General features: G+C 37.3%; 3 protein-coding genes and 1 long non-coding RNA gene across 8 annotated transcripts; 3 read left to right on the top strand and 1 right to left on the bottom strand.

Moving 5' to 3' along the window:
- The first annotated feature begins 1,222 nt into the window (after positions 1 to 1,222).
- Positions 1,223 to 3,192, top strand: LOC117631320. 5 transcript variants are annotated; one of them, XR_004586314.1, is made up of 4 exons: positions 1,223 to 1,353; positions 1,738 to 1,904; positions 2,461 to 2,552; positions 2,652 to 2,882. It is a non-coding gene; the product is annotated as an uncharacterized LOC117631320 (long non-coding RNA). The 5 variants fall into 5 exon arrangements; XR_004586312.1 differs by lacking the exons at positions 2,461 to 2,552; positions 2,652 to 2,882 and adding an exon at positions 2,889 to 3,192 and having other exon boundaries at positions 1,738 to 1,855; XR_004586311.1 differs by lacking the exons at positions 2,461 to 2,552; positions 2,652 to 2,882 and adding an exon at positions 2,889 to 3,192.
- A 1,256-nt stretch (positions 3,193 to 4,448) lies between these two features.
- On the top strand, positions 4,449 to 7,192 carry LOC117631319 (protein AUXIN RESPONSE 4). The gene is made up of 2 exons (XM_034364402.1): positions 4,449 to 5,818; positions 6,730 to 7,192. The coding sequence occupies exons 1-2, from the start codon at positions 4,604 to 4,606 to the stop codon at positions 6,967 to 6,969; spliced, it is 1,455 nt and encodes a 484-aa protein (XP_034220293.1). The 5' UTR covers positions 4,449 to 4,603; the 3' UTR covers positions 6,970 to 7,192.
- A 1,125-nt stretch (positions 7,193 to 8,317) lies between these two features.
- Positions 8,318 to 9,652, top strand: LOC117631422 (F-box protein At1g55000). The gene is made up of 2 exons (XM_034364565.1): positions 8,318 to 8,803; positions 8,894 to 9,652. Exons 1-2 carry the CDS (start codon positions 8,399 to 8,401, stop codon positions 9,287 to 9,289), a joined length of 801 nt encoding a protein of 266 aa, XP_034220456.1. The 5' UTR covers positions 8,318 to 8,398; the 3' UTR covers positions 9,290 to 9,652.
- Positions 9,653 to 9,747: 95 nt separating this feature from the next.
- LOC117631421 (vacuole membrane protein KMS1-like) lies at positions 9,748 to 12,887 on the bottom strand. The gene is made up of 8 exons (XM_034364564.1): positions 12,602 to 12,887; positions 11,963 to 12,162; positions 11,789 to 11,867; positions 11,392 to 11,691; positions 10,924 to 11,081; positions 10,625 to 10,741; positions 10,356 to 10,535; positions 9,748 to 10,232 (listed from the first exon to the last, which is right to left on the bottom strand). The coding sequence occupies exons 1-8, from the start codon at positions 12,651 to 12,653 to the stop codon at positions 10,029 to 10,031; spliced, it is 1,290 nt and encodes a 429-aa protein (XP_034220455.1). The 5' UTR covers positions 12,654 to 12,887; the 3' UTR covers positions 9,748 to 10,028.
- Positions 12,888 to 19,144: the final 6,257 nt, after the last annotated feature.

Below are 19,144 nucleotides of genomic sequence, written 5' to 3'. Positions count from 1 at the left end.
TTTTTTTTTTTTTGGTGTCCAGATGGTCCTATGTTAAAGTCTACTAATTTTATTGTTAAATTGAGGAGTAAAAATGTCTCAATGAATTAAAATAGTACTATACAATTAAAAATTAAAGGAAACTATTATAAAACTTAGAAAATTTTAAAAAATTGAATCCCACTAAACACACGGCTTTTTTTTTTTGTGAGACTGACCTAACAATTAATAATAAAAAATTATCTATTGTTTAAATTAACTAAAATCACATATATATATATATAAAATAACAAATTTTTTAAAAGAGCAAACAATAATTAAAAATTAAAAGAAACTATTATAATAACTTGTACCTAATTTTAAAATTGAAAAAATTGAATCTCACCACCAACATGGCTTTTTTTTTCTTTTTAATGACATGGACTTAAAAAATAATATTTTTTTCTCTATTGTTTAAATTAATTAAAATTTTTAAAATAAATAACAATAAAATTGACGGACTTTGACGGTAGGACCATCTTGATACAAAAAAAAGAAAGTGAAAGGATGGTTCAAATGAAAATTTTTGTTGGTGGACCAAAATGATATTGGAGCAATAGTTGAGGAACCATTTTAGTCATACCTTTTGATAGAGCTTCTCAAAAAGTCGCATATACCCTTCAAAACTCAGTCACATGGCCATCGCGTGATCAGAAGTGACGGAATCTGTCACGAATGGACCATCTTGATATAAAATAAAAAGTTTAAGGAAGTTTGAATTAAAAATTTTAATTGGTTGATCAAAATGATAATGGAACAATAGTTGGGGGACATTTAGGTCATTAACCCTAACCTTTATAATAAAATCTTGTTAAGCCAAAAATCCGCCCCTTTTGACTTAAAAATTTGGGAGATTCACTATTATACCCAATATGAGGGCCCAAATTATAAAAATACCCTATATAAAATGGACTTTAGAAACACACCCAAAGCCCATTTACAACATAACAAAAAAGCTTTTAACTTCTTATAAATTACAAAACTGCCATCAATTTCTTAAAACAAGCCCAACCCCAAAATCTCATAAAAATACCCAAAGCACTCAATAGGGCATCAAAGTAATTTAATAATCAATATTAAATTCAATAAGGCTAGCTATCATTTTTTGGGTTTTTTTTGGGTTTGTTTATAGGAATTCAATTGTGTAGGGTTTATTTATAATATTAGTGCTAGAAATGGGTATATCACTAAATATCTCTAAAAATTTCACAATCCCTAACCAGTGAGAGAGAGAGAGAGAGAGAGAGAGAGAGAGAAGCTATTTCAATGGCGACACAGAGCTCGAGTTCGATCAAAATTCATGCTTTAGGCTATGCAACTCAAACCCCTTCTCTGGTAAGCTTCCAATTCGCCTATTTCTCACTTCTATTGTTTGGATAGCGAGAACATCAAGCAGTAGAAATGAAAGAATAAAACGCTAATCTTCTCCCCAAATGCAACCATTGAGTATTTCAGATAGGTTTAGCCATACATTTTTTGGAATTTGAAGCAGTTGAAAACCCAATTGTTGTTTTTATTTTGTTTTCAACAGGAATTGAAGGAAAACATTTTGTTTCTTTATCAGAAAATTTTGTTGGGAAATAAAAGAAATCAGGGTTTTGGTATTTAGTGCATGTATAACATTATGCGTTTGTAAAGTTTTGCATTGTAGAATTGTGGACTACGTATGGAATGGACTTGTGGGAAGGTTGTAAGTAATTCATTAATCTGTCAATGTAGTTTGAAGGGAGCTTCTGTGGGGAACTATTTCTGGGGCACTTGGGGAAGGAATGACTCGTCCAGTTGTCTCTGTAAATACATGCATTCAGAGCCAAGCTAATCTTTGTGAAAGTCAGGGGTATGATCATAGAGTAGAGATGTTAAGGATTAACATTCATGGCTAATGGGTAAAGCTCAATTTTTTGGATGGCATTTAGCTTGATATTAATTATATGTAAGAAAGTAAATTTCGAGTACTCAATCTGGCATTTTATTAGTGTTTCCATAGCTTAGCTATGATGGCTGGTATCCAATGTATGGTCCGTCCTCTTCTTTCCCTCTTCTCTCTGTTTTTCATCATGATGGGGATCAGGCAATTAAGAGTCTTGTAGACTGTTGGCCTCTTAACTCAATTGGTGTGTGTCATCGAAACTAGTTAGTTTGATTTGGTTGTAATTTTTGTTTGGGATTGAGAATGTTAGATGGACGTCTCATTCATCCTCCTTCTAACTTTCTTTCATTTATAACATCTGCGATTGTTATAAGAAATATTAAAAGAAAAGTAGCTTACTTGCAATCCACTTTCACCATGAGGCCAATACTTCTCTGTAAAATACTGGAGGTCATTGCCTGTCCACCCCCATCAATGCATGCATCTGCACACAACACTGACAGAACAACACATATCAGACATGCATATGCGAACATATGAACTATGACCTTAATGTTCTTGCGCAATTGCAGATTTTAAGTTTTCTCTCATTTGGCATATACTGGTCCACACTCGCAAGGGATGCCATTTCCTGGTCTAATAGTATGTTGAATAGTGATAGTTTGTATGTCTCATCCTTTTTCTTTTGGCCTTTACCACAATTGCTTGGTAACAATAGGAAAATACGACTGCAACTCCTAATAGCCAAAATTTATTCTAATAGGTTTGCCACTCCTTGATGTGCACTCCCCCACGCTTGTTTATTGCCTTGTTTCGTCCCAAGAAGAAAAATTCAGACCTACCGTGTTTTGGTCATTGGTGAATCATAGGCAGTTCGGCTTTTGGACTCTAAATGATCTTCTTGTCATTATCCTGTTGCTCTTTCCTGAACAAGCTCTCGTTCTTATTTCTAGTATAATAGTTTTGTTTCAAAGTTATGATTTCATCTTGCACTATGCAGGTTATGTTCTTTGAAGGCTTGATAGATTGGATAAAGTATGGGAAGCAGTACATAATCATAGGGATGTAGCAATACCAGGATTCATCAGGATAATCTAGCTTTAGTGCTTACCTAGAAGGATTGAGCAATGATAACATGCGAGAGGAGATTTTTAAATTTCTTTCCCATCCGATCTTGTTTGTTGAACAGCATGGGGAATTTTTATGAATCCAATTAAATCATTTGGACGAGATTTTTAAATGATGTTTTCATGTAATCTGGGTATATATGTATAAATAAAAAACGAAGTTCTGCTTTTTCTTTACTATTAAATGTAAAAGTCACGGACATGGAACGAGGGGAGATGATTTGAATAATCTATCGACTTTTAGTGGCGCTATTGCTGTCTGTAAGACTTTTAGCAACGGTTAGCGGCGATTTTATGCGCTGTTAAAGACCTTTTAGATGGATGAGCCTTTATTTCGTCACTAAAAGCACACAAACCGATGCTAAAGATCAAAAACCGTAGCCAAAACACATAACTGTCATATATACTCTTAAAATGGTGTTTTTCTTTCTATTTTCATGTAGACTTTGTATTACTTCACCTAAAGTGCTACTGGACATTTGGCAAGTCACATAGAAGCTGCAATAAACTTCATTGCACCAGTGCAACCCAACAACCAAGCCACAATCTCAAGGTTAAGAATCCATGAACTTGCTTATTCTGTTTTGGACTAAATTCCATTTTTTGTGAATTAGGTTTGAGGATTATTAAATTGATTCCTGATTTCCATTGATTTTTGTAATAGGTTTTCAAAAATATTGACAAATTCAAGGGAAGAAACAATAATTTATTAATTAATAATTTCATAGTATTAAGCAAATAGAGTCGACTTGTTCCTCTGCTCTGCCCAAGGTATATAAAGAAGAGAAACACCTACGTACATGCTCAGAACTCATACCCCACCCACCTCCACCTCGTCTAGTCCACTATGTATCAAACATATTTTTCTTCTTAACTTCAAAATTTATGTTTTTTAAGGTAAAACTCCGACTGTGTTTTATTGTGTTGATCTCCAATGTTTTGCTCATATTTATACTCGAATTTGTTGTGTTGATTCATGGTTTCATTTGTACTTCCCGAGCAAGATCATATGATAGGTCTTAACAAGCTGACCCCCATAACCACACATAATACTGTGCATTGACAACGTCAATTCAATCATATTACTAATTAAATTACAAACCGTCATTAAATAATTTTTACTTAAAGTTCGTTTGGTGTCTATAATTAAATTGAATTAGAAAAGTCACTAAATTTAAAGTATGTTAAACGAGAGAATAAAGATAGAAGTGAATGTTTTTGCATTTTGGGAATTAGGGGACCCTCTCCCTGCTTTGAAGGATTGGTTCTCAATTTGGTCCTAGTGGTGGGAGAGGAACTCTCTAAATTATTTCGCAAATGGATCACTAGCGACATGTCGTTTCCTTCTTACCCAAACTCAAACGAGAAACGACACAAAAGGTCGCACCATTCTACAGCCATAAAATAATAAAGAAATCTTTAATAGGAAAAGCTCAGAGCTTTTTCTCCCCACTTTGCACACTCCCTCTCTCTCTCACTTTACTTTTCTGCTCTACTCCGTAGATCAGAGTTCAAACCAACCCAATTCCAGTCCCAGTTCCTGTTCAAGCTCAAAAATCCCCATTTTAAAAGTTTCAAGCTTTCTTCAATGGTGATCATCACAGAGGAAGAGGAAGACCAACAACGACAAGAGCCGAAACGGTCATCAGAGATCAAACCAACCCAACCTTCAAAATCAAAACCCACTTCTTCACCAACAGAAACACCAGTTGCACCACAAAATGGTCAAAATCCATTCGCTTTCTGGTTCTACTTCACTCTTACAGTCTCTCTTGTGACCTTCTTCTTCATTTCTCTCTCCTCTCTGTCCCCACAAGACCCAAAGTCTTGGTTTTTGAGCTTGCCCACGTCTCTTCGCCAACACTACTCCAAGGGCCGCACTATAAAGGTTCAGACTCACTCAAACCAGAACCCCGTTGAAGTTTTTTCTACTGAGCAAGGTCCTATAACAGCAGAAAATGTTGTTATTGTTCATGGGCTGGGTCTTAGCTCCTACTCTTTTCGCAAAGTTATTGAATCTTTAGGCTCTAAAGGGGTTCGTGCGGTTGCGTTTGATTTACCTGGAAATGGGTTTTCGGATAAATCGGTGGTGGAGGTTGGAGAGGGACCAACTGGGATTTTAGGGAGGTTTTGGTATGTCTGTAGTGAAATTCAAGAGAAGGGTTTGTTTTGGGCATTTGATGAGATAATTGAAACTGGCCAGATTCCCTATGAAGAAATAGAATCTTGGATGCCAAAACAAAAGTTTGTAAAGCCAATTGAAATGGGTCCTGATGAGATTGGTAAGGTGTTGGGACAAGTGATTGAGACTGTAAGTTTGGCTCCTGTGCATTTGGTTTTGCATGATTCAGCTTTGGGGATGCTTGCAAATTGGGTTTTGGAGAATTCGGAAACCGTGAGGAGTGTGACGCTGATTGATACCTCATCCAGATCGACAGGTGCTTTGCCTTTGTGGGTTTTGGGAGTGCCAGTGGTTAGGGAGGTTGTGTTGAGGTTTTCATATGCTTATACATGGTTGATTAAGCTGTGTTGCTCAAGGGGGATTGATGTTTTGGAAGTGGATGCGCATAGACTTCTTTTGAAGGGTAGGGATGGGACAAAAGCAATTGTTGGAATGGGGAAGAAGTTAAATCATAGCTTTGATATAGCAGAGTGGGGTGGCTCGGATGGACTGATAGGTGTGCCGATGCAAGTGCTTTGGTCTAGCAGTTGGTCCAAGGAATGGAGTGAAGAGGGAAACCGAGTTGCGAGTGCACTTCCACAGGCAACTTTTGTTACCCATTCTGGTGGACGGTGGCCTCAGGTGAGGATTTGATATATTCAGTAGCTACTGCTTGTTTTTCGTGTATGTGGTAAGACTAAAAATCTCAATATTTGGGATACAATTGTTTGGTCTCAGTTTCCATAGGATAGCTGTTTCGAATTCTAAATGGTAGAAAGATATGAAATTTGTCTCCGTTAGGTTCTGAATGCGACTTTGTATTGCCTGTCAAATAGATATTTAGGACTGTAATTACTATAAAGATAGGATGTAATGGTATATTCAGAGAATAGCATCTGCATATGGTCTCTATGTTAGTTTCCATATAGAGCAAACAACTGTTGGGTTGAGGAGGCTTACTCTTTGGACGGCCAGCCTTGATTTAAAATCAATATAACTAGTTAGTTCCTGATTGAAAATGTAGAATATGTTAAGTGGTCTGTGGAAGGATTTATGGCTATCTTACCAATTTTGTAGTCTAAGTCAAGAAGCTAGTGGTTGGTTTATGGTTTATGTTGATGAATACTGAAACAACACTGCTCTTTGTTGGAATCTGATGTTAAATATTACTACTGAATGGCTAGGGCGAAAAGGTATTCGAATCGGAAGACAGTTGCAGATAGTTTCTTTTACTGTGTGTGTGTTGAGTTCTTTATAGAATTTGAAGCAACAAGGCCTTCTGTTGGTATAATCTTATGCATGCTTTTCTTTATTTGTTCTCTTTTATTCATTGCCCTCATGTATGATACTATTAGTGCAATCAAAATACTAATGCTTTTTCCTACTTATATGCTAAAGTAAAGAGTTTGATTTTACTTTCCATTTCATGGATGAACTAAATATTTCGTTGAACATCATGGCAAGTAGTTCAAGAAATTACTCTGTTTCAAGTTCCTCTCACTCATGGTGTGTGGAAATTCAAATAAGCTGATTTATTTCATCGGGTGATATAGGAGGACGCAGCTGATGAGGTAGCTGAAAATATTGCTTATTTTGTTTCCTCGCTGCCTGCATCTGTCAGAAAGGTTGAGGAAGAGCCCATCCCGGAGCATATTCAGAAGATGTTTGATGAAGCAAAAAGTGGTGAGCATCATGGTCATGATGATGGGCATGACCACCATCATGGTCATGGCCATGTTCATGGCACCGGTTATCCTGACGCATACGGTCTCGGCCACAGTCATGGATGGTGAAGTTGATGAGTTTTATTTTGTTTTAAATATTTTTTCCCAAGCCAGCGGTTGAAATAGAAATTAGATTTTAGGTCCCCTTTTTCTCTGCCATGGATGCACGGAAATTCTTATTTACTGTACAAGATGCCTTGATGAAGACGTTTGCTCTGCTGAATCTTTGAAGCTGCGATGTATTGTATTTTGTATTCTAAATTTAAGAAAAGAAGTTGGTTGATATGTTTAATTTGTATCTCAACATATATTTATTTTTGAGATTTTCTATTTAAACCTCACACTTCTCTTAGTTCACCCCATATTCTAAGTTCACCCCAACTTTTAGTTTAAATTTTCACAATTTCTAAGAAAATTCCACTATCTTCCCAAACAACCCTTAAATACAACACAGGCTGAAAAAAATAAGAAATAAAAGAACTTTTCCATTTAAACCCCACAAGCTACCCTTAGAGAAGGAAGAACGTTATGCAAGCTCTAATGCTAATTGCTAGACATTTTTATCATTTTCTCTCTTGAGTATTTAATAATGACAATGGGGTATTCAATTTTCATTGGCATTCGAAAACGACAACTCTATTGAATCTCGGTGTGGAAAAGCAACAAGAAAAATAACCCAACTATTGAAGCAACAGCAGCAGGATTATGATTTTAGATGCATACTAGAATTCCAGAAGTGACAATAATATTATTGTTCCCAGTAAAAAAAAAAACACAAACAAATGGAATCGAAATCCGAAATTTAGTACTTTCTAGAGAAAGAGAACAGCTTTACCAAAACATCAGGTATTTTAAAAAAAAAAAAAAAAAAAAGCAATCAACAGCCAAGCAATCAACAAATGTAAGAGAATAAGATCATTACAGCCAAACAATCAACAAGTCTTTTCATCAGCTCTCACGCAGATTTTAAAGAGGCATGCTCGTCAATGTTCTACGTCTCTGGCAATACGATGTAGAGGAGTTTGTATTTTTCTAAAACTTAATATGAATTATGGTGAGGTGAGGTGTGTGAGGTGTGTGTATAGATGTACTAGGGTTAAGTATTAAGTTTGATGACATTTTTTGTCTTTTTACAAAATAATAAAAAATATGAGATTTAAATAGAAAATCTCTTCTTTTTTTCTTTGCAAGTTTTTTATTCATGCAATATAATCCATATAAATAGGATTGGAAAATTAATAGTTGGGATCTTTATTTAAAATAAAGAACCACCCAAAAATATTTTCACATTTTCTTTTGTATTTTAGTACAAGAAAGGCTTCTATGTTGTGGGCCCTAAAATGTGGGCCACACTCTCTACGTGGCCCAAAAGAGAGAAATAGCTAAACCCAACAGTCCAACAACTCCAAACTTATCTGAAATTTTAATGGACGTCGTTGATTGTTAGTTCGTAAGCTATAAAAGAACCCCGGGATCTACTCTCAGCTTTTAAACGACAATGGGTTGCTGCGGCGACGAAGAAAACGACGACGACATCCTCAACCCTCTCAACCCCACCACGACCACCACCGAAATCCTAGACTTCTCCGACTCCACCATATCTCCGATGAACTCTCACTTCTCGGCCTTGACTTGCCGCGACACCCTCCGCCTCATCTTCGAGAAGCTCCCGATTCCCGACCTTGCTCGCTCCAGCTGCGTCTGCCGAGTCTGGAACTCGGTCGCCTCCGATCAGGAGATCGTCACCAGAGCCTTCAAAGCCCCTTGGAATCTGAAGCATATCATCGGAAAGCCAGCGTCTGGAAACTTCTGGAGAGACAATTCTCTCGGAAAATTCGCCATCTCGCACCGGATTGTCCGTGGCGACAGCATCGCCAGTCTCGCCGTCAAGTATTCTGTTCAGGTATCTAGGGTTTTTATGATGTGTTTGGTCGCCGAGAAAATAAAAAAGTCAAGATTTTAATTAAAATGTTGTGTGGTGAATGGTGATCAGGTGATGGACATAAAGCGTTTGAACAACACGATGAGCGAGCACGGAATATACTCTCGTGAGAGATTGCTGATCCCGATAAGCAATCCGGAGATGCTTTTGCAGGCTACTTGCTATGTTGAAGTGGATACTTGTGCTAAGAGAGAAGTGGCTGTGCTGTATTTGGAAGGCGGCCCTGAGCTCCACAAAACGACCAGCAATGGCAGCTCAAGCACGTCTTCTTGCTCTGCAACTGATTTGCAGAGTAAGAAGCGGGTGATTGAGTCACTGAGGAGAAGCATGCAAGTTGATGATGCCACTGCTCACTACTACTTGACCATTGCTGATGGTGATCCAAGAGCTGCAATCTCTCAGTTCTCCCAGGACCTCAGATGGGAAACCCACCTGGGCTTTGCTTGATACAGTAATTTCTACTTTGGAAACCATGAAAGTTAAATACCCAAGGAGGGTCTCAAAGGCAAACCCTAGTCTTGAAGCATTGCAAGCCTCACTAGCCACTGGTTTTGGGAGATTTGATGATATCTAAAAAAAAAGTGTTTAGATTTATATTGTTTTCCAGTTTATGATGCTCATTTCATCATCAACCAATGGACCAAAATGCGTATGGAGTCTTATGATTTGCAATTGTAAAATAAAGCCTACCACCTACCTACTTGTGCTTTGTAATTGTTTTAGTGTAGGTGCCCAGTGTCAAAAGTGTTAATATTGTGTTACATTCTATCCGAATTTGAGTAGAGAATCTTAATTAGTTTTTACTTGAAAGTTGAATTTCTACATTGAAAGTTCAAGAAATGGCCAAAATTCTCTTTGCATGCAGCTGGAGCACAGGAACAACATTCCCCAGTCATTTACAAAAATACACTAATATCTAGACGAATTTTATTCCATTGAATTTCCCAGGAGGGTGATATAATGGTACAAATAGGATCCCCTACAAGACATGTAGATACTTCTACAGGTTAACTTATGCTTCATGGCATGGTTGTTTTATGTACAAACTGAAACAGAGATAAGTAGGTTCATGGCTTTGGGCGAAATAATCATGGCTGGCAGATACAAAAAAATTTCTGCCACTAAATTCCAAAGCTTTGAATATTAGAAAAGAAAATTAATCAAATCCGAATGACCTTCGGAAAATTCAATCGGATGCTTGGCTGCAAAACCCATTATTTTTTTGTTCTGATGTATGCGGCTTGTTCGACAATGCAGTCAACTCCTTTTCATGTTCTTCCTTGAGAACGCTTTGCGCAGTTGCTGTGACAATCTTGATGAAAAAGTTCATGAGCATGAGCCACACAACAGTGTTCCAAATCGAACTAAATGATAAGTCCCACTTTTTCTCCTGAAAGCAGAAAATGGAGAAAAGTATACCTTATATGAAACACTCCAAATAGGCTCAAACACTTTACTTGTAAAATTAACTTATAACATATAGATACTCAAGCCATAACACAGAAAACACTACCTTGCTGTTTGAGGGCACTGCAGGAGAGGCATGCATATACTTGTCTTTCACAGTATGTAATTTGGCGATGAGGTCGGGCACAACCAAACCAAATCCAGGGACAAAGCTGAACGCCCAAATCAATTTATTTTCTACCAAGTCCAGAAGTTGATTGTTGCAAACTGAGATTATGAAAACTGTCTGCAATTATGGGGCAACATAAACCATTTGTGAAATGAGCAGACATTATAAAGCTTCAAAATGTTGAAATATCTTACAAGGCAACAAACCTGTATGTGAGTCTTGATAAATGCCTTTCCAATCAATGTTGATAGGAAGAACGTCCAAAATGGAATGCCAAATTGTCCACACATTATACCGGCAAGGTCAAATAGAGGGTTGGGCACCTGAAAATTATTTCGGATAAACACATCAGGAGGTCTCAAAAGGAACTAAGTACAGAATGTGCTGAGAGAAAGTACAATTAGCCTTAGGAAAAAGGGGTATCCAAAATACATCTCCAAACCCTCATTTCGGGGCAATGACATATTAGAAAAGTATTGCTAGAAGAGAGAAAAAAACAAATTACCGAAGCAAGAACTAATATAGTTAAAAAGTTCAGATATTGTGTATGAGAAAGAAGCCATAATTTGATCCGGTTCAGACGATTAGCTACAATTCCACTATCTTCAGTTGAAGAAGAATCCAAGTCTTTCATGACTTCCAATTTTTCGCCAGATATACGAGCTGCACATAATCATAGATTAGGAGAGATTCAGAAATTCGTTCAGGGAGAAATTAGTGGTTCAACATATGCATCTCACTCACCCTTACACTATGTAGTCAGGTTAAAGAATCCAGATATACTCCCGACTTACAAAGGGCCATGAAATAAGTAAAAGATGAACATGCGAGCACGTACACACAAGTGAATGCATAAGTTAGACTACCTGAAGTTTTTCTAACAGGCTGTTCCTGCCTAGAAATTGTTTACTACGACGATTGCAGAGTATTGAGATAGTGAGTAAAAGAAGATAGTTTGTTGTTTTGTAGTTACCAGCTCTTGATATGAAATAAGGAGGAAGCTCTCCCAGTGCAGTTCCGATTCCCCATAGGATAGCCTCTAACTGAACCTGAGGCAATATGCTGCTAAGTGGAACCCTTGAACTGTGCTGCGATAAAAATATGGGGTCCCCAAATTCAGAGCAGTCTCTGTCCAGCCATGAAGGACTACTTTTCAATTGAACGGTATCATATGGGGCACTTTTTATGTCAACTCTGCCACACTGCACTGCCTTCATAGTAAACAGAGCTATATGAGGCCCCAAATACAGCACAAATGTGTGCAAACCAGATCCTGCATAGAAGAACAATATAATAAAATCAGTCCGAGTGTTGTCGAAAACAGGTCAACTCAATCCACCAGAAAGTTAAAATTTCAAGCTATTGCTTACCAAGACCAATTGATGATGCTACACCAAGAGCCAGCCACCAGAGTCCGAATTGGAGATAACGAACAAGCTCCTGAATATGCTGCAGTAAGATTAATTTATAAAATCAATAAAGGAAAGTCCAAAAATGGGCATAAAAATGCAATTCAATTAAACAAATAATGGGCATAAAAATACCTCTTCTTGATGTCCACCAATTGTTATAGTAAGCATTCCTATACCTCCTGCTAACATAATTAGAAGCACAAGCCAACCACCTTTTGCCATAAATTGTCGAAGGCATTGGCCAAAACCCAACATGAAATACTTTAATGTCTTTAATGGCTGCGCTGTAAGTGTTAAGCCTTCTAGTTCCCGGTGCTGCTTCACACGCAGTCCTGAGCAATTAAAAGATTATAACATATGCTCTGCTAAGTACAACTTACATGGAACATTAAAATATCTAATCTGCAAAAAGAACAAAAATGCAACTAATTCCTACATTGGAATATTTTTAAACAATTAAACAATTATATACGGCAGATTCAACGTCAGTTATACAAACTCTTCCATTCCATATGCCTACCCAATAAAGGTTCGATTTTTATTCTTATTTGAAAAACAAAAACCCAAAATTTTGAAACCTTTTGTTTCCATTTGATTCGCCCCTTCACGTTTAGCTCAGCTGAGTAAAAACAAAATATGAAAAACAGATTTGTTTTATTAAAAATTACTTTTGCTAGCAACAATTTAAATACACAAGCCAGCGAAATGTGATTGTATAATTATAGAGAAAATTTGAAATCAATTGAAGAAGCTGCGTAAAAAGTTACTCACCGGAGATGGAGGCGTCCATGGAATTTGACGAGGGGGCATCGGAGAGATCCATTCAGAAACCCTAAAAACTGAATCTATGCGCGTGATTTTGGATTCAGGATTGAAGCTTAGGGTTCATAGAGAGAGAAGACGAAGAGCGCGAAAATTGGAACCGAGCTGGGACGGAGAGAGTACGGTTTGCGTGGTAACGCTCAGTCTCAGAGAGAGAGAGAAGCGGGTCGTTCGTTAGAGACTTGGGAGAAAATGATAGTGTGCAACGGAGACCACGATAAGCTGCTCTAATCATGATGGTTTTAGTAAGTGCCACGTAAAGTGTAGGCTTGACTTAGGTCGAATTCAGTTTCTTCCGTTGTGCTGACATGGATAGTCGTTTACTCAGTTGGATAGGTTGCAAAAATGAGTCGGGTTGGGCCATTTCGGTTAGACCCAAACCCAACTAGACCTTAGTTTGAATTAAATCGGGTCGGCCCAAGTGAGACCCTCCTTTACGGTGCGAGATTTTAAACTAATCCATGCTGTGTAAGAGGACGAGCACACTATACAACCCTCCTTCACAACCTAAACTAGGAAGATGCATTTTTTGCTCACTTACCAAAAGAAAAGATGCATTAACTTTTGTATGTATTCAATTCCATGCCATTTTTACCTATTCCTCTCCACCTGTAGCCGTAAAACATTAGCACCAATATCATACATATTCCTGCTACATAATTTAGCTAGTCAAAAAGACATGGACAAGCCTTCCTCAAAACTGACTCTTTTGGTTTTACTCATGGTTATTGCATCTGGTAAAAGATCTCGTCCTCCTTATTTAATAGTAAATTATGTAACTAAATATATATTGCACGAAAATATAAGTACAAGCTGGTCAAAGTTTATAAACTAATTAAAAAGGGAAACTCAAGTGTGTGTTGGCATGGCATTGGCAGCTGTGGAGCTATATGCAGAAGCAAGGGTGCCCATAGCAAGTCTTGCTTGTAAGAATTTCGAAGAATGCTACTCGTATTGCCCTTCGTGCAGAGTTTGCCGGGGCGTTAAGGGGCTGTGTTACTGCAACAGAGAGAAGCGCATATTTCTCCAGCTCCTACCCTGGCAATGACCCATCAGCATCAACTCTAATTTTCAGCCACACATGACTTGACATGACATGGCTAGCTATTGAAATAAAATTGTAAACCGGACAGAGATTAATTAATAATAAAAAGGGTAACTATTCTCTTGTTTGTTAATCCAGTTTAATTTACAATGCTTAAACAAAAATTAAGTAAAATTCGGGTGAGGCATTTTGAAATAAGGGTTGGCATAAAAAATTGCAGAATTGACGAACTGAGTTAATAATAATCATGTTGACTGAAAAAATCAACTTAGATTTAAAAACCGAACCGAACAAGATGGGGTTTTTTTTATTAATATTTTTTAAATGTCCAAGTCTAGCAGCCCAATATCAAATTCCCAAGCCCAAGCCTAATACCTATCCTAGTCCAGCAGCCCATTGTTTTTGGTCACCAAATATCAAAGTTTTAAACATAGGTAATGATTTTCTCACTCCAATTTTATCCATTTACACAAATTTTTTTAATTATAAAATGAAGTGTAAGTGGATAAAATTGGAGTGACGAAATCACCACTCTTAAACATTAGCCCAAATACAAAGAACATGACCTCTCCGCAAAAAAACATAGCCCCCTTTCTCCCAAAAAACACTCTTAGAGTTTTTTCCACCTCTTCCCCCATTTTCAAAGACAAAGGGTTTTCCCTATTTGTCTTAGTTTTGTTATGATTTTCATCCAACTATTAGTGGCGGCTGCGGCTCAGCGTCGGATCTTCACCTGCATTTCGGTATCAGATCTCCACCACCATCTTTTTTGCAATTTCTTTATGTTTGGAATAAGTTGCAGAGACTCTTTGGGTTCTCTGTGTAGTTTTCACCTCTCATTTTGTAAGAGTTTTTCATCTCTCCTTTGTGAGAGCTTTTCATCTCTCCTTGGTGAGAGTTTTATTTGTATTGTTATGGCTTGGTTTTTTCAAACTTTATCTTTTTTTTATTATTCTAAGTTTGCAATCTTAGTTGGGATGCCTATGCCAGAGTTTCTTCGATCTTGCCTGATCGTTTATGGAGACATACCTGATTTTCTTAATTTTGATATTAGGCCGCTCCGATATTGTAATAGCCCTTTTGTGGCTAGTTTGTATTGGCCCTTTGTGTCTAGTGACTTTTTTTGCTGAATTATGAATGTAATCATAGAATTTCTAAAAAAAAAAAAAAGCCCAAAACCAACTTCTCAAAGTAAAGGCCAAAAAAGAGAAATTTTTGCATGAGTGCACCACGTCGTTGGTGTACCATCCAATACATACAAGATAATATTGGATAATATTTTTATATGTTACATGTATATTAGATAGTACACTAATCACGTGGTATACTCGAAACATGCAAGAATTACTATTTTTATAAAAAAGTTAGGACACTATTGACTTTTAAGAATTCAACTGTGTTTTCATTTCAATCGCTCAATTTTACTTTACAGAGGTGCTTTTTGTCTGAGATACGAGTTCTTTCACTTTTCAAGTGCCTTGAAAGTTGGCTCAATTTTGGCTTTTGAGCCCACCACTGGCATGTGCTGGCCCATTAAGGAACAAAGAATTTTTATTTTTATATTTTGAAATAAAAGCAAAGGCAGAAAGAATCATAGAATGGAATATAATAAATAAAAGAATCCCTCCACCGCTACTAGCCTTACGACATGTCCAAGAAGTTATCATATTTTTCTTTTTTCATGGCTTGCAACTTTGCAATGAACTTCTTCCCTCCTGATGAGAGTCATAGCCTAACTTTAAGAGACCCATAGTAGGGGGGTGTTTCGGGAGTGTAAATATGGTTTTTTCAATGGAAAATGATGTAAATTCAAAGATGTATATTTGATTTGTTTGTGATAATTCTTTTTTGTGTGTTTTTTTTGTATGTTTTAACTTTTTAAAATTAATTTTGTGTGTGTGTTTTATTTTATTTTTTCAAATAAATAGACTTAAAAAAATTTAAATTTGGAGAACATATGATTTTACCTACAAACTAACATAAAAATATCTATGTAGAAATCTGGGCCATTGAAAGTGCAATGCAAATTGAATGAAATCTATGCCTTCCATTTTGAATTCCAATCCTTCTCTTTCCATTTTTCTCTTGTGGGTCCCTCCTGCAAAGGATGTAAAAAAAAATGCAAATGTGCATCTAATTTTTCATCTCTATTGTGGGGGTGTCTTTTTACAACCATTTACATCTTCTCATTAGAGATAATTCCGACGACAAAGAATGTATATTTAACATACACCCCCTTATATATTCTCCCATTGTGAATGCTCTAACCAAAATTTTCAACAACGTTTTCGACTTGCAAATTTGCATGAACGATGTTACTTGTATAATTTGGTATGTACAAAATACATACATCAATGCGATGTGTTGTTGTATACGTAAAGTTGTACCAAATATTTATTGGATAAAAGCAAATGAATTTATTAAAGTCAACGATCCATGCGAAGGGAAAGTATGAGATTTGTTTAATATTTTTCCTTTTGACTATCTTAACTATCAATCTAACTTCTCTCATTGACCGTTTGCTTGGTGGATGTCACAGTCAGTGACATGAAAGATATGCTTCTTCTTTTGCATATATTTATTCCTCGTTCTTAAACATACAATGGAATTAAAGAATGTTTAATAACGTTACCCATTACTTGAACTAAAAACATATATTATTTTATTTAGAGTTTACTTTTTATGTAGATTTTAGACCCATCCTTGTTTTAGCAGCCTCTATTCTGTTGATCCAAATTGTCCTTGTGACTCTATCAGATAAGGGGATTCTATCAGAGATAAGCAGGAGCGATTTTGAGGGTGTGCAAGTGGTGCTACCGTACAGGGCTTCGAAAATTTTTTATGTATACATTATATATATATATATAGAGTTTTTATAAAGGGATCCATCAAATAAGCTTATTTAAGGGACACCCCTTGTAGGGCCCACTCCGGATTATATTTCACTAATCCAAATCGTCTATTTTGTAGATACTAATTCAAATATCATCTCTACAAAAAATCACTTGAATCCGATATTATTTGACCATTCAATTGAGTTATTGAAATTTTAGTACTTTCTTGAAGCACTGTGTTCATTGATTTTGTTGGATACAATTGGATGTCGAAACGGTTTCCGATTTGTCTAATTTTTTGTAAGGATGATCTATGAATGAATACCTAAAAAATAGATTATTTGGATCATTGAAAAAAAAAATTGCAGGGTACCCTAAAGGGCGTCCCTCAAATAAAATTATTTGAGGGATCCCTCAATAGAAGGGGACTATATATATATATATATATATATACTTGAGCGTGCATGACAATAACAGAAGCTACTATTTGGTTGAATTGGAAATCAACCCCTTGATTTTAGTAGGCAAGTCGGGTTTGAGTCAGTATTGTGTCATTCAGTAGTTGAATTTACAAAAAAAGTTATTGTCTTCTTCTTCCTCTTCCTTTTTCTCAAATTGAAACATTAAAATTTTTGTGAATTTGATTTATGATTGCCATTGCATGCTAATCGATAATGAATTTTGGTTATTAAAAAAATTATCTTATGGCATTAAGTCATGGCAATTTTTTTAAATCATAAATATTTTCATATTAGATAATGTGAGGGCTCCCATTTAAGTTTTGCACAGGGCCCTCAAAATCTCAAGACCGACCCTGAGACAAAGTTCCTTTTTTCATTTATGGTTGAAAAGATAGGCTACTTCGGTAAACCGATGACCACTACGCTTCGTTTGGTGCAGAGTACTCGCCTAATCCTCTAGGAAATATTCTGGTTTTTTTTTTAATACTTGTTACTATTTTCCTCATTAATAAAACACTATCGTTGTTGTGTAAATATATATATATTATGTAATAACCCAAAATAAAATATCTAAAAAGAAAGAAAATATCTAAAAAGTAAGGAAAATATCTTTTAGCAAAAAGACAAGTTTGCCCTCGCATATTTTAATGGGGGAAAATTTGAATTTTTAATCGAGAAAGAATTTGGGAATTCCTCTTACGCCATTGCGTTGAGCGCGGTGAAACGAGTTCGTAGACACGGAGTAGACCCGAATCGGAGCTGTAAAGAAGAAGATATGGCCTAAAAACCGCAAAGGGCAAAATGGTAATTTGGTCAAAAAGTCAGATTTTTATCCCCCCCTCTCTCTCCTCTCCCCCGTCAGTTTCTCTCTCTTTCTCTCTCTCTCTCTCCCGCCGCACCCTAGTCGTGCGACCCTTCGACTTCAACACGACGGCCCGGCCGCCACAGGCCGAGCCGATCTCCGCCGCGGGTACCATCTGATCCTCCTCCCTCTCGCCGTCAAAACCTGACCGGCCTCACCCTTGGGCCGCCCTGAGCTGATCGGAAAACCATGTTTTCCGACGGAGGTTCGTCCGAGTCCACCCGATTTTCCAGCTCGAATTTCTCCTTCGTTTCTCCACCAAATCGATCGAGTAAGGTATGATTTCTCAGCTATTTTTCGTGTTCTAGCTGATGGGTGTATGGGTTTCGATCGATTTTAGCTCTAAAGCGATCAATTTTCGACTTGAATTCTGGCCGAAACTTCGGCCGCCAAAAACTACTGTTTCTGGTCACTTTTTGGGGTATGTCCAAGAACAAAAGTAACTCCAAATGGGGTGTTTTACCTAGGGTAGGAGTTTGGAGTCTTGGTTCCGAGATTTTTCGGCCACCCGAAATCGCTTAAGACACTCAAATCTGCCCGCGCGTGCTGGGGCGCGTGGGCGAGGGTGGTGAAGTAATTCTGTGCAGTTTTGTGACCCTCGTGTCGTCACAAGCGCGTAGGATTTCGCGGATCTCGATTCGTAGTCCGTTTGAGCCCCGAACGGATTTTTCATATCGCGCGATCCGTGGGTGCAGTGTCGTCAAATAATCAGATCATGCTGGATTTCGGATATGTCGGTCTACATGACCTCAGGATCGTGTAGGATTCGACGGATTGAGAATCGGAGTCCCGGATACTCCGGAATCGAGAACCCTGGGGCTAGGGTTTGGATTTTAAGCGATAACGCGATTTTGGCTAATCCGACCGTCCGTTTCGGACCAAATTCGCGGAACATGGTTCCTTCTCTATGAGGAACCTTTAGAGAAGCCTAGATTGGCCATCGGAGGCCGTGGACCCGCGGGGTCCCGGGTCGGCCGATCTGACAGCTTATCGCTTAACTAAGCGTCGGGTCTTCCAAAACTGACCTAAGAGTCTAAAAAGCTAATGTGGGCTCAGGAGTAACTGGGATTTGATTGCACGTATTTCTAGAAGTCGGGGGCAGGGTATTTAATTTAATTCTTTTATTCAGCAGTTTATTGATTAATTATTTATGGGTAATCAGGCACCAGGAGCCCGACAGGACTGCAAAAGAGACCTTCAAAGGGTCCAAATTTGCTCGGACCATCTGTTAGTGGACTCTCTTTCATGAATGATTTTATATGAATAATTTATATAGAAAATTTCTTATAA

This window comes from Prunus dulcis, chromosome 6 (genome assembly GCF_902201215.1).
Source record: "Prunus dulcis chromosome 6, ALMONDv2, whole genome shotgun sequence".
NCBI lineage: Eukaryota > Viridiplantae > Streptophyta > Magnoliopsida > Rosales > Rosaceae > Prunus > Prunus dulcis.
Note: the sequence above shows the minus strand (reverse complement) of the source record. Positions and strands in the feature narration are given on the sequence as shown.

Bases quoted from the DNA above. Each gene is read 5' to 3' on its own strand.
- LOC117631422 (XM_034364565.1), top strand. From the start codon at position 8,399: ATGGGTTGCTGCGGCGACGAAGAAAACGACGACGACATCCTCAACCCT. The intron at 8,804-8,893 runs GTATCTAGGGTT...AATGGTGATCAG, and splicing joins CCGTCAAGTATTCTGTTCAG to GTGATGGACATAAAGCGTTT.
- LOC117631421 (XM_034364564.1), bottom strand. From the start codon at position 12,653: ATGGATCTCTCCGATGCCCCCTCGTCAAATTCCATGGACGCCTCCATC. The intron at 11,082-11,391 runs GTAACTACAAAA...GATTATGTGCAG, and splicing joins TTATTTCATATCAAGAGCTG to CTCGTATATCTGGCGAAAAA. The intron at 10,233-10,355 runs GTAGTGTTTTCT...TTCTGCTTTCAG, and splicing joins CAGTGCCCTCAAACAGCAAG to GAGAAAAAGTGGGACTTATC.
- LOC117631319 (XM_034364402.1), top strand. From the start codon at position 4,604: ATGGTGATCATCACAGAGGAAGAGGAAGACCAACAACGACAAGAGCCG. The intron at 5,819-6,729 runs GTGAGGATTTGA...CGGGTGATATAG, and splicing joins CTGGTGGACGGTGGCCTCAG to GAGGACGCAGCTGATGAGGT.